This window comes from Mya arenaria, chromosome 13 (assembly GCF_026914265.1).
Source record: "Mya arenaria isolate MELC-2E11 chromosome 13, ASM2691426v1".
NCBI lineage: Eukaryota > Metazoa > Mollusca > Bivalvia > Myida > Myidae > Mya > Mya arenaria.
In genome coordinates this window covers 37,150,614-37,166,109 of record NC_069134.1, presented here as the reverse complement: position 1 = coordinate 37,166,109, position 15,496 = coordinate 37,150,614, and the positions used below count along the sequence as shown (strand labels likewise).

The 15,496-nt window shown below is 39.0% G+C and overlaps 1 protein-coding gene across 1 annotated transcript; it reads right to left on the bottom strand.

The window, feature by feature from the left end:
- Positions 1-6,424: 6,424 nt before the first annotated feature.
- On the bottom strand, positions 6,425-13,723 carry LOC128214503 (uncharacterized). Its single transcript, XM_052921002.1, has 3 exons — positions 13,644-13,723; positions 12,502-13,396; positions 6,425-8,093 (listed from the first exon to the last, which is right to left on the bottom strand). The coding sequence occupies exons 2-3, from the start codon at positions 13,394-13,396 to the stop codon at positions 7,285-7,287; spliced, it is 1,704 nt and encodes a 567-aa protein (XP_052776962.1). The 5' UTR covers positions 13,644-13,723; the 3' UTR covers positions 6,425-7,284.
- Positions 13,724-15,496: the final 1,773 nt, after the last annotated feature.

Below are 15,496 nucleotides of genomic sequence, written 5' to 3'. Positions count from 1 at the left end.
AGATTGCCCTAGCGTTGATTGATAAGCAAGGAATTAAAAGAAGACCGTTTTTCCTGCCATATTAGTTCGCAATGCCCCGGGACATTCTGCTGGCAATCTTCTACCGACTTAATTGCATCTGTTTTTAGGGAAATTTTGAAAAAGATGTTTGCGCCGTAGTGGCTTCATTGCGAAGCATTACGATAAATAAACGACGCAATCTTTATAAGAGTATTACCAAGTTTTGCATTTGTCAGTTTATGTGTATAGTGTAATTTGGAAAGAAAGCTTATGTACGTTTGTCTGTCATATAATTATAGAAGTCTGAATAATGTAATGTATGTCATTTAATAACATACCATGACTGTTTTCTAAATTACATGTTCATTTTAGGCATTCGTTTCAACGTTTGATGTAAATAAAATCCCAGACCTTGCATGAACATAAAAAAAATTCCTAAATTATTAAACATTTAAATAATTTACTAGCTTTTAACAACATATATTTCGATTACATAATGACAGGAAGACATAAATAACTTAAATTTTGATGGCTACTTCGAGAAATACCAGCTTCCTAAATGGACCAAATTGGGGAAAACGAGATCTAGCGAAAATTTTACTAAATTAATTAAATTAACAATAATTATATCCAGCTGGCACGCGAGCAGTACAAAGCTTAACAGGACGTCATATCTGTAAAATGACACGCAACTCGCCATAAAATGATCAAGACGAGCACTCGGAGTTCTTCAGATCTGCGTTATTGTAAGATTTACTCCTTCGACAATACAGTATGACTCAGCATTCAATTAAAGCGCTAATGTTCTTTAAACATGTTCTGGTTATTCGGGGATAATAGGCAAATGATAAAATACAAAAAGCATCAAAGCGTAGTTGATTTTACCACGGGCAAACTCGTCTAAAATTAACATTGCAGAGAGGCGACATCGGCAACACTTTATTTATATTGTTGCCACAACTTAGCAATATTTTTGCCATTAAGAACATTTTTTTTTCGATCTCATTTCAAATGAGTTAATTAAAATATATGCTTATCTACAAACGGTTTTCATTGCAATGATCATTAGAGCGTCATATCTGCTGAACGTGTTAACCTTCAAAATAAAAGAGCATCGGTGGTAATAATTTTATTTAGCAGCCAAGCTTCTACACTCTTCATGAAAACGCAATCGGATTTTAGGATTGTCACAGCCATAATTAATTCAATCTCTTTATGCTTTGTGCATTAGGTTGGAGCATTATAAGTTAGTCATACAAATACAATTTGTCACGACAAACGCATGTGTCCTTGTAATATGTAATGAAATAAAGCACCATCCTATTATTATCTATTTCTACAACTTATGCAACTTATTGAAAGCATAACCATTAGTATAAGTTTTACCACTGAACCAAGTTAATATCCGACAGACACTTTCTTTCGAGGGTAATAACTGTTCATTATATCGCTCATGAATATACGATTTTAAAAATACTTAATTTACTAAGACGCAAACTATGCATTCCAATTGCTCGTTTTGTCTATATATTCTAGCAAACACTATAGTAACAGATCCAAGTATCAAAGCGCATTATAAAAGTATTACTTACTCATAGCGGCACATGGAAAACTACTCAATGGTAAATATATGAAGATAAGCAGCAAAAATGCGTTTATTATTATTTAAAAGTTATTCTATGAACCAGTACTCAGACGGCGCCTCTGAGGCTCCGATTGTTAGCAGAAATGAAAATATCAATAATTCATCATGGCAAACAGAAAGCCTAACTGTTTTTCGGGGCTCAAACGTAGAGATTCGCTGAAAGTCAATAAGTGTCAATTTATAAATACGAGGGATTCACTGCATCAAAATCCAGTTGTCGCGCCCCGAAACTGGTCGGCCTTCATTTGACTGCGCCTTATCCCTCTTTCTTCTCTTCTCTCGGTTGCGCAACTGTCATTCATCGTTGTTAAAGAACCACACTTTTGGGCTATATTGTTCCTTTTGGCTGTATACCGCATTCAAGGTTGAGTGTTATATCAAAAGGAAACATATGGACAACGCTAAGGCCTAAATTAATAAAAAAATGCCTTTACCGACCCTAAATTTTACAGGTGGGTCGGTAGGTAGGAAAAATATTTTATTTTTTTCTGGAAAATGAGATCTATCAGGTAAATTAAAAGAAAAGACTTGGGACAAATATTTGACATATTTCATAAACCACCATATTGTAAACCTATCTATTGAACACCATGAACTCTGGGTTTTTTTTGCTTGCAAATTTTAATGACAAATTGATCATTTCTGTAAAAAATGTCTGATACTATCATACAAATTATAGCCAAACGAACAAAAAATGGTTGTACAGAATTAACATTTATTTAAGTATCTATAAAAAAAGTTTTTCATAGAATAAAACATTATGATGCACATTGTAAATATAAAACATACTTAAAGTACAAGGACATATAAAATATTTAGTTATATATATTAATATGATTTAAATGGCAGTCAAACATTCAACAAACACCGTGTTAAAAGACACCGAATTTGGGCCCAACATACACTAAACAAGGGACACACGACGTAATAAAACAACAAAAGAAGACTTGTGATAATTTACTTACATATTATATTCTTTTTAAATTGAATACTTGTAGACATTGTGTTATTTAGTGTATTCGAAAAATAGAAATAACATGCATGACAAGCAGATACGTGTTCCCGTATATTATCCCTAAATGGATTGCTTTCTTGGTCATTGGTAAATATCTTCTGGAAGCACGTTCACAATGAGTCTTAGGTTCAAGGCGAATGAACTTTAAATACCACTCCAAAACACAAATATATAGTGTTCTTTGCTTGAGGTTTCTTCGTCAAGATTATTATTTCCATGAAATAAAACAATTGAAACAAGAGGGGCAATCCGAGCAGCTAACACATGAAAGAATTTCCTGTTTAATTGCACAAGGTTAAGGCTTAACATACACTAGACAAGATAATCAAAACGTCAAAATCAGCGCGTACAGATTAAACATGCTTTTAAATACATTTATTTCCGACACATAATTCGGAGTGTAGACCGTGCGCATGTAATATAATTGCTCTATAAACCTGGACTAAAGATGTTTTTTATGTTTTGATGCGGAATAAATATTGCATAGCTGGTTTTAGCTCCTATGTTTTATTGGCTCGTGGTACTTATTGGCACTAGGTGCTGTTTTCACACTTTGTAATTTTGCTTCGCTCGATCCTGCTATATGCTACGATCAATTTTGTAACTAATACTGCAATATATAACGCATTTAACAATTGCAATAGTCATTCAATACAGTGTCAGCCCTTTATCCGTACGTCTTTCCACAAGTCAATCTCTAATACTTGTCAGAATCAGACCACTACAAGAGCGCCAGTGATAATTAACTCACAAGATCCATTTGTACCTGTTCATACACAGGCAATAGTACATGCAAAACAAATGTAAATCAGCAGTAGCAGCAGCATCAGTCGCCATGGAGACAGTGAAATTCAATTACATGAGGTTGCCTTCCATTGGTAAATGATGTAAATAGGGTTTGGCAAATCTGATTCAACTTGAACTTTATGTCAAAGCAATTACTATTTAAACAGGGTAAATGATGAAGGCGTCTACATTGAAAGTAGTTAAACCTAACATTGACATGACACAGAGACATGCTGAAGTCTTAAAACCTATAATAATGTTAAATGTGATACAATTCGAGAAACGATCAGAGTCAATGTGTCTTCATGTACTTGGAAATAAACAATCTTGGGAAATGTTTTCTACATTTTCAAACAAATGCTACTATTCCATAAAACCCTCTAAATAAAGCCAAATATGCTCCAATTTATTTCATTGATATACGTTGAGTTAACAATGTCTGTCTTAAAATCTTTCAACTTAAATAACAAACGTCAAATAATAATTTAAATTGATACCTTCAGTAAATTATAAAACAGCTTCTTTACATTTCTCGTAATGAAATCGATTTCGGAGAGATAATGTCAGTTTATTCTTCACGAAACCTGATCATTTTGGCGTAGCATAAACATCGCTCATAATCAATACAGTAAGCATAATTTATTTTCAATTCAGGGGCCGTATTCAATAAGCATCTTAGTGAATATTTTCAACTTAGTCGTAATTTCGTAATTTTTGACATTGATTATTTTAAATACCCGCTACTTTTCATCAGGTTTATTTATATGCATATATTGTTCAGACCATATTCTTGCTTATTTTCATATTTTTGGTGTACAAACATTGTTCGTTTTCTTAAAATTCAAATTAGAAAAAAGGCTATTTTTCACTAAGTTGAAAATTGTTACTAAGATGCTTATTGAATACGGCCCCAGATCTATCAAGTTGGCGGATTTTTGGCTTTTTATATAAGCAAACAAATGTATTCTTTAGTATAAACAAGGACAGGTTATAATATATTGCCTAATACAATATGCAAAATATGAAATTACTCGAATATTCAGATTATGAAGAAAGTTCAGTCATATTGGTCATTAATGTTGTCGTCTGGGAATTAACATGTACATATGCGAGAGTCAGATGAAAATGTCTTAATCAGTCGTTTATTTGTACCTGACGTAATCTTACTTTGTAAGAAAATACAATTTTACATTAGACGGCATAAGTTATATCACCAATGGGAATGGCATAGAACTCCTAAACACATGCTTTTGGACGAAAATGGCTATCAAATCAAACGTTAAACATTCCAAACATCATAATTTCAAGATATAGTTACATATTGTAATAGAACTAACTGGGTAACATACGTGAAATAATTTTCGATGAACGAACCTTTACTATATAAAAGTTAATCAAAACGGATTGATAGCACATGTTTTGTATGTTTTGTGCCTAGTTCCAATATCCTTTCGGGGAAAGTTATTTCCAATAAGGAAGCTACTAACTTCCGGTGGTATCATGCAGCGCTTTCAAGAGTTGTACTTGTGAAATGGCATGTATTCAGTGAGATGTATCACCGGGTCATGAAGCAAAACACAGCTAGACTCTAAATAAATGGAGGCCAGAGTATAGCATAGAAATAAAATTCAATTATTTGAATGATGAATAAATACTATTATGATGAAAGCTGATTGAAGAAAAAACGTGTCTTAGCGTACAATTCAATATATAACATGCTGTAAACAAATATGGAACAGCATCCCAACATATGATGCCTGGTTTTATCAAAAAATTGGAAATATTAAGATATTTTTGTGTCTTGTTAAACAAAGGTTGAAAGATAATTTTATGCTAGATTGGCAAAATAGATTAGACATGTCCAGTAGGGCTTGATTTTACAAAAAATGTGTGGATTTAGATTTCAACCATATTTCACCATAATAAATATTACTAAATTTTGAATGTCGGTGTCCAAACTGCGGCTATCGTCACATAGATTAAGCATTGAAACGGGTCGATGGAATAGACCGCATTCGAAGCCCCTAAATGATCGTAAATGCACTGTTTGTTCTTTATTAGAAGATGAATACTACTTTCTTCTAGAGTGCACATTGTTTTATGAACTAAGAATGAGATTTATACCTAGGTATTATAGACAATATCCTAGTATGTATAAATTAATTGCGTTGATCAAGACAGAAATTGAAATATCTTTAAAAAATCTGAGTATGTTTATACAAGGCTTTCGAACTTATTGAGAAATATTGCATTATATCCAACATAAGTATGTGTGTTATATGTGGATATGTCTGTGTTTATATTTGTGTGTATGAATATGAATATAAAAATATAATCATATATACCAAATATATACCATTCATTGTATTGTTATAATTTTGATTATTGTAAGTTTTCGAATGTTATATGTTGTTTGTAGTGCACGAAACTGCATATATATATATATATACACGTATACACACAATATACACTTTTATTTTTTAATGGAAAAACAGGCAGAACTCTAGAGTTACTCGTACAATTGATTTACTCCATGATGGAACTTGCCTAGAACTTGCACACACATGCTGTGACTGAGTTGCATCATAATTGAATAATAATTTTAACTTAAGTAGCTGCGTGCATGATATATACACAGGTCTACTATTTTTAATGTAAAATGGGCATAACTCTGGATAAACTAGGGCGAATACCCCCAAGATCAAACTTCACCGAAACCTGAAACCCACAAACAAGCACTGTGACCGAGTGGCATCATAGTGGGATAATAATTATATAGGTTTTGAAAATAATGCAGTTGAACTTAGTTGATATATGACTTGTAAATAGCTCATTGAAATTGAAACAGTCAAAAAGGTTTATCACCGCATGTTAAATACATACATGCAAATAATAGAAAACTGGTTGGGTTTTGTTGCAGATTATAATCAAATTTCAAAAATCAATAATTTAGATACATAAACCCATAAGAAGATGGCTAAAAATTAAATTCATTTATTAGTTAAAGGTTAATACAGAAATCAAGTCGCACAATACTACAAAATTGTTGTAAAAGTAATTACACCCAAGATTCCCTTGTAAGAAATATACGGTTATTTTCATTCTATGTCTAAATTAAGACAGGTTACATGCATTGTCAATAACAATACAATAACATTCAGTAGGCAAACGTCCAAAGAAGATAAATTGAGATCTAAAGACATGTTTGTCATTTTTAAGAGATTTTTTATTTGTACTATTCCTATGGAATATTCACGCGGAAATTTCCATTTTAAATATTCTTCATATGATAATGATATGAAAACCTACTAAATTTTTCTTTACTGAAAGTCAAACACTTTATTTTACCTTCAAAACCATAAAAAGTATACATCTGTTTAAATAATTATTTTTATATAAGTTAATGATCATTTTGTAAAATCAAAGATCAATATAAAGAACATAAAAAAACAAAAGTAGTAAACACCAAAATATGATTGAATAAGTGTTTAATAGTATTACAATATTTACACTAATTCGTTATCCTAGTGTTTTTCAAAATAAAACTGCAAAATACCCTTAATATTTATTAAATACATGACTGTTATAAAGCATCAATGGCTTTTCTGACTAATTACAAAACTTCTGAGACTGATACAACATTATTTTAGTATTTCCATTATTGATTTATATAATTAGCAATGTTCATTCAGTTTGATAGAACTCGGTTACAACGAATAAATAAGCGCATGTTGAACATTAAATATGATTGCTATTACTATTCACTTGCTCAAAAAGCATTGAATACATGGTAATTTCCGCCAAAGAGAGCAAAATCACGACTGATAAAGAAAAGGTGTCACTTTGCATTAAAGACCTTCAGTGAGTCATTACTGCCCATTCCGACAACTATGGCACGTGTGTGAGGACAGAAGGACACGGAGCAGGGGTTGGTCAGTCCGTTCTTCTTTCCCAGTATTTCCGCCATCTTGCCGTCCCTCTCCGTTAGCAGCATCACGTTGTGGCTGGCAGATCCACACACGAGCAGCTGGCCGGGCCCTACCTTCACCACGGACGTGGGACCGACGAGCTGCTTGTCTTGGTACTCCCGCAGAACCTTCCCGTCAAGGGTCAGCTGGAGGACGGTGTGGGCAGCAATGTCAGACACGTGAAGGGTCGGCGGTGTTGAAGCTGACACAGTCAGGTAACATGGTGCTTTGAAAAGTTGTCTTCTATCATCTGTTTGGATATGCCCATCCAATGTCATCACTTCAACACGCGGGGTTTGTGTATACGAAACGTATAATCTATTGTTGTTAAACGCAATACCAAAACAACTAGATGATACTTTAATTTCCTTTCCGCACGACAGCTGTCCTCCCTTCGTAGACAGCAGCTGAATCATGGACTTGACTGTAACGGCGGCCTGGTCACCGGGGAGCACACACACGTCCCATGGCTGGCCTGGTAGCTGGAGGCGGGACGTGACGGTGCAGGTGCTGATGTCTACCAGTTTGACACAGTTGTTACCACGGTCAACCAGGAGGAAGAAACCAGGCGAGAGCAGGGATGAGCCCGTGATACAGCAGGTTTCCTTGTCCTGACACGTTCTGACCAGGATATCCGCTTCCTTCTTCCACGTCATAGTAGCGAGGTCAATAACTGGAACTAAAATAATAAGGACTACATGTATATCTTTAGTCACTTTGATCTTATAAATGTAAGTGTAAATACTTGTATAAAGTCACAACTTCAATAGCCAGTTTGTTTAAGGTAAACTTACACGACAGCCACCACGGAATAAACAGTAATTATAAATACATGTTATGATGAGGGTTTCGACTTAGAAACATGTTTGCTTCAACAATTTTCGTGTGTAGACTCAGAATTAAAATATGAAGCGTTAATAAAAATATTTCTGATCAAAAGTACATGAAATGAGTACTTTTTTCATTGAAAAGGACAAAGAAGTTGTTAAAATCAAATAAATATGTTAAAAAACATGTCAATGTTCCCATCACTATAAATGTCGTTATGTCAGCGAAACACACCATTTATCGAGTACAGTTGTCCTTGTATACATATTCATCAGACTAATTAAAACACTGTTTTTACATAATTGGACTTCACTTCATAAAGGCATTGACGAAAGCACTCGCACGCTCGCACCTGAACAAACTGGCACCTGCACACACTCCAGCCCGCACCCGCACACACTCGCACCTGCACATACTCTCAGGCGCACCTTCGCAAACTCAACCGCACCAGCACACACTTGGACACATTCTCTACCGCACCCGCACACACCCGCACAATCACACCTGCACACATACACACCCGTAACCGACCACACTCTCATTTGCACCCGCACACACTCTCATTCGCAGCCGCACGCACTATCACTTGCACCGCACACACTCTCACCAGGGCACACTCTCACTCGCACCTACACACTATCTCAACCGCACCCGCACACACCCTAACCTTCACTCACTCGAACATGCGCAAATTCTCAACCGAACCCGCAAAACCCTTATCAGCACCTACACATATTTTCACCCGCACACACTCTCACTCGCCCACACACACCCTCACTCGCACTCAACCCAACACGCACCCGCACAGATTCTCGCTCGCACCCGCACACACTCTCACTCGTACACTAACGCACCTGTACACACTCTCTACCCCAACACACTCGACCTCACTCGCACACACCCTCACCCTCAATCGCACCCGCACACATTCTCACTCGCACACGCACACACTCTCACTCGCACACAATCTCACTTGCATCCGTATACACTCGCAGCCGCACACCGATGCTACCGCACCTGCACACACTCTCACCCGCACTCGCACACACTCTAACCTGCACCCGCACAAACTCTCACCTGCACCCGCACACACTCTAACCCTTACCTTCACACGTTCTAGCCCTCAGTTGCACTCATTCTCACTCGCACCTGCACACACTCTCACTCGCACACACTCTCACTCGCATCCGCACACTCTCAATCGCACCCGCACACACTCGCTACTGCACACCGGTGCACCTGCACACACTCTCACCCGCATCTGCATAAACTCTCAGCCGCATCGAACACACTCTCACCCGTATCCGCATACACTCTCACTTGCACCTGCACACACTCTCATCCGCAACCGCACAGAATCTCACCCGTACCTGCACACACTCACACCTGCACCCGCACTCACTCAACTCAAACCTGCAAACACTCTTACTCAAACCTGCACACACTATCACTTGCACCTGCACACACTCTCACTCGCACACACTCACATCCGTCCCGACAAACACTCAAACCCGCATCCGCATACACTCGCACCTGCACACACGCTAACCCTCACCCGCACGCTCTCATCCGCGCACACTCTCACCCGCACGCGCACAAACTCTCACCGGCACCCGCTCACATTCCCAATCGCACCTGCACATACTTTTACCCGCACCCACACACACTCTCATCCTCGCCCGCACAAAATCCCACTTGCATCTGCACAAACTCTCACTCGCACCTGCACACATTCTCACCCGCAACCGCACACACTCTCATCCTCACCTGCACAAAATCTCACTCGCATCTGCACAAACTCTCACTCGCACCTGCACACATTCTCACTCGCAACCGCACACAATCTCACCCGCACTCGCACCCAATCTAAACCGCACCCGCACACACTCTAAATTAAACATGCATACACTCTCACTTGCACCTGCACACACTCTTGCTCGCACGCATACACACTATCACCCGCAAACACCTGCACCGCACACTCTTTCACTCGAACTCGCACTTGCAAACAGTCTTACCCGCATCCGAACACACCCTCAACCTCACCCACACATACTCTCAACCTCACCCACACACACTCTCACTCGCACCTGCATACATTCTCACCCGCTGCCACACACACTCTCATCCGCAACCGCACTCACTCTCATCCGCACCTGCACTAACTCTCACTTGAACCCGCCCATCCCCTTACTCGCACCCGCTCACACTCGCACCCACTCTACTCTCACTCGCGCACTCTTTCACGCGCAACCGCTCACACTCTCACTCGCACCCGCACACACTCTCATCTGCATATACTCATACCAGGGCAAATTCTCACCCGCACCCGCACACACTCTCACCCGCAACCGCACACACTCTCCCCCGTGGCCGCACACACTCTCACCCGCACCCGCACACATTCTCAACCCCACACACACTAACTCAAACCTGCACACACTCTCAGGTGCACCTGCATACACTCTCATTCGCATACACTCACACCCGCACCTACACACATTCTCATCCGCAACCGGACAAACTCTCACCCACACCCGCAAACATTCTTATCCGCCCTCGCTCACACTCTCACCCGCACCCACTCTCACCGTCATCCGCAAACACTCTCACGCACCTGCACTCACTGTTACCTACACAAAATCACTCGCACACACACACACACACACTCGCACCTTCACAATCTCACTCGCACTCGCTACTGCACACCGTCGCACCTGCATACACTCTCACCTGAACCCACTCTCACCCGCACCCCCAAAACCTCTCACCAGCAACCACACACTCTTCCCCGTGACCGCACACACTCTCGTCTTCACCCGCACACACTCTCACCCAAAAACACTCTTAACTCAAGTGCACCTCTACACACTATCACTCGCTAAACTCTCACTCGCACCTACACACATTCCTACCCGCAACCGCACACACTCGCACCAACACACGCACACCTGCATCCGCACACACTCTCACCCGCACACACTCTCATCCGCACCACACACACTCTCACCCGCACACACTCTCACTTGCACCCGCACACACTCTCACCCGCACCCGGACAAACTCTCACCTGCATACACTCACCCGCTCACCCGCTCACCCGCACACACTCTCACCCGCACACACTCTCATCTTCACCCGCACGCACTCTCATACGCACCTGCTCACACTCTCACATGCACCTGCACACACACACATACACACGCACTCTCGCACACGCGCGCGCGCACACACACGTATCCGCTCACGCAAACACTCATCCCCCACACATGCACCCACGCACGTGCGTCCGTGCACACACACACACAGGCACGCACGCACGCACGCACGCACACACACACACACACGCACACACACACGCACACACACACACGCACGCGCGCACCGACGCAGGCACGCACACACATACACTAATTGGATATATTGTGAACAATAGGTTAGTTTTTATCAACAAAATTACACTTTTAATGATGTCAAATGCATCTATGGTAAAAACGTTATAGTCGTATGATATTCAACTTAAAATCTTCTCTGTTAAATCAATCAAATGTTTAAGCATGTCAAGGTGCTTGTTTATTGAGTTAAATGAGTGCTGATCTTTAAAAGTATTAACAAGTATTATTTTTAATACGATCCTAAGGCACTATTTGCTATTTTAAACCACGTTTTGTGACGAGATTTACCTCGGGGACAACTTGGCCACCGTGGCAGATTTATCCCAGGTGCAAATATGTGCATATAAACGCTAAATCCAATGTCTAAAGGTTGAACAATTTTGTCCCCTGTCATATAATGCAAATACTGATTTGTCCCCCAGTCGTATCTCTATTTTGGTAGGGACGGTAAAGATTCAACATTACAAAAGATATTGATTTTCTCAATAGCCATAAAAACGCGTCCAAAACAGTACCCCAGTACTCAATGGTGCTACAGACAGTAGGCACGTTTTAAGCAAGGTCAATTACTGTTATAATTAACGAGTTATAGCGAATGGGGAAAAACAGACGAGCGTTGTTGTTCGTTCAAAGGCCCTCTTTTGTTTATTTACAGTGTACTTGAAACTAGACTGGTTTACCCAATTGACCAGTAGATATTTAATGTAGATCAATAAGCTTGTAATAAAACATTAAACCAAAGTATGAAACTGTATTTCATAATTTTAGCAATTACCTTTTATGACCATTCTTAACAAGAACACAACATACTACACTAAGTCTAACTTATTGGGAGATAGTAATAATTAAGCATTCTATTCCTACCAAGCTCTCCCGCCATGTTCAGTGTTCCAAGGCCCATTTTCGATCCCAGCAGCCGTTTCGTGTCCGCGTCTTCAACAAATCGATACTTCCGGGCCTTCATCCTACCAGCCATCTTTTCCATCTTGTCATGAATACCCCGTAGTTCCTTCTGGGCTCTCCTTGCCGTCACGTACCGCTGGTTCACCGAGTCGGTACCGGAAGTCAGTTCTGTCCTAGTGGCCACAAGTCCGCATTTTGCCAACTCACAATCAGTCTTCAGTTCAGTCAGCGCGCTTTCTTCATTGGTCTTCATTTCCTGGATATTGCCGAGCAACTCCTTCTCGCGTCGGTCCAGGTAGGTATTGATTTCTGCACGGAACTTTCTCAGTCTGTCGATCTCATCCTTAGACTGGTGTTCGACCTCGTCAAAAAGCTTCTTTACTTTACTTATGTACCCAGATAGAAGATCTTCCGCTCGTTTAATAGATGGTTCCAGCTCCCTGAATTCCCTTTCATTGGTGAAATCCTTAGACACATCAGCAATGTAGTCGACTTTGCACGTGCGATGACCGATGACTACACAGTCACCACAACCAAGGTCGCTGTGGGTCGGACAGTAAAACTTGATCATCTCATTCGGATGTGTTTTACAATATTCAGTTACACCGATGTCAGACTGCTTAGTGGACGGGTAGAAGGACGGCATCTTATCTTTGGACAACATAATGTGGTTTCTGGACACCTTGAATTTCTTATGGGCCTTGATACAGGGATCACACATGTACTCTTGGCAGGTCTGACAGAATCCCTGGGCTACAGAGCGTTTGCCCTCCTCTTCACACGGCTGACAGAAGACAGTTGTGTCATCGGAGCCCTTGTTAAGGTCAGGGTCACGCCTTTTTCCAGATACTTCCATCTATAATTACGAATTAGACAGTTCACGAGATATTAATAAATCAGTAAACCAGCCAAGAGCAGCCAAAACGAATATAACATTTTGTTTGTCTAAAACGAAAGTACATGTAATGACCGAAATCCACATTCAGAAGTCCTTTAATGACGTTTTAAACATGATTTCTTTTAAGAAAACCCCATAGAAGCTAGCAATGGTGTGCCGTTAACTGAATAAAACACACAATTAAAGAAATACAAATTTTAGTTACCTTGATGTTTGTTGATCATAGAAACCAATAAGGAAGTAAATTGATGTCCTCCTTAGCGCATGCTCGTTCTTAAAGGCCCATATACGCTGTAATGTGGGTCGTGCCAAACTGCTGACCGATTAGCTGACCATATAGGAATAGAAGAGATTTGCTGACGAATTGCTGACCATATAAACAAAGAAGGATTTTTATTTTTTAAGTTTTTCTGTTTGTTATGTTTGTTTTCAGTGTTTTAAATGTTATAATGTCATATGAAATAATTAATTGAATTGACGAATATTCTTTTTGTTATTCCAAGAGCGTTTCGTTGCAGATACAGTAGATGTCTTTTTATCAGTAAAAGATAGAAATAAAACTGTCTACATCCAGGCCACACCACGTGGAGGCGCTCTTACCATGGCCTATTTTTTTTTTGAGTGAATGAGCTAGTGAGTAGTGATTGATTGAGTGATTGTGTGAGTGAAAGAGTTATTGATAGTGAGTGATTGATAGTGAGTGATTGATTGAATGAGTGTGCTAGTGAATAAGTGCAAGCGCAATTGCCTGAATAAAAGTCACCTAATATGTGTATAATACATGATAAATGTATCATAGTCCATTTTCAGTAACTTTTCAATATCGAGTTTTCCTATACGTTGGGTCAGCTAAGAAATTGGTCAGTAACTTTTCAATATCGAGTTTTCCTATACGTTACATTGGTCAGCTAATATTTAAGAACTCCTCTCTATCATTGAGTCATAGTTAGCGGCATATAAAATAAGTTAAAAAGACAACTATAAGTTTCAATGTTATTATATAACAAATTTATTAAATATTTAGTGAAAAACTTAACAATGTATCATAGTCCATTTTCCTTATACGTTAATTGGTCAGCTAAGAATTTGGTCAGTAACTTTTCAATATCGAGTTTCCCTATACGTTACATTGGTCAGCTAAGAATTTGGTCAGTAACTTTCCAATATCGGGTTTCCTTATACGCTACATTGGTCAGCTAAGAATTTGGTCAGTAACTTTTCAATATCGGGTTTCCTTATGAGTTACATTGGTCAGCTAAGAAATTGGTCAGTAACTTTTCAATATCGAGTTTTCCTATACGTTACATTGGCCAGCTAAGATTTAAGAGCTCCTCTCTATCATTGAGTAATAGTTAACGGCATATAAAATAAGTTAAAAAGACAGCTATAAGTTTCAATGTTATAATAACAAAATCAATTTGATAATACTTAGTCTGATACAAGTCCGTAACTCGTATTACTTTTTCATTTATCAACAAATATCAGGCCATAAATCGGGTTAAAGGTAAAAGTACTTGTCAATGACATATCGCTTACATAACAATTGGATATTTAGTCAAAAATTAACAATGTATCATAGTCCATTTCCAATATCGGGTTTCCTTATACGCTACATTGGTCAGCTAAGAATTTGGTCAGTAACTTTTTAATATCGGGTTTCCATATATGTTACATTGGTCAGCTAAGAAATTGGTCAGTAACTTTTCAATACCAAGTTTTCCTATACGTTACATTGGTCAGCACTATGCAGTGAACCGTGAAGTTGACTGATCATATAGTCATTTTGGTCAGCTAAGAAATTGGTCAGTATCTTATGAATGATGCATTACTTTGTCATCAATATGCACTGAACCATGAAATAGAGTGACAAAACAACAATTGACCCCGAGGCTCTTGGTGCAAATCGTGACAACTCGATAGTCGCACAGTGTTAGCGTTCTTATCTTTACAAGATTTTAAGGGGCTTCATGGAACATAAGAGTTAATGAATAAATATAAATTAAAAGCGTACACTAGTTTCACCATTAATGCTTTATTTGTTTATATTGTGTGAACATT

Coding starts and splice junctions, on each gene's coding strand:
- LOC128214503 (XM_052921002.1), bottom strand. CDS start 13,396: ATGGAAGTATCTGGAAAAAGGCGTGACCCTGACCTTAACAAGGGCTCC. Junction 8,094..12,501: donor GAACATGGCGGGAGAGCTTG/GTAGGAATAGAA, acceptor TTATTATTTTAG/TTCCAGTTATTGACCTCGCT.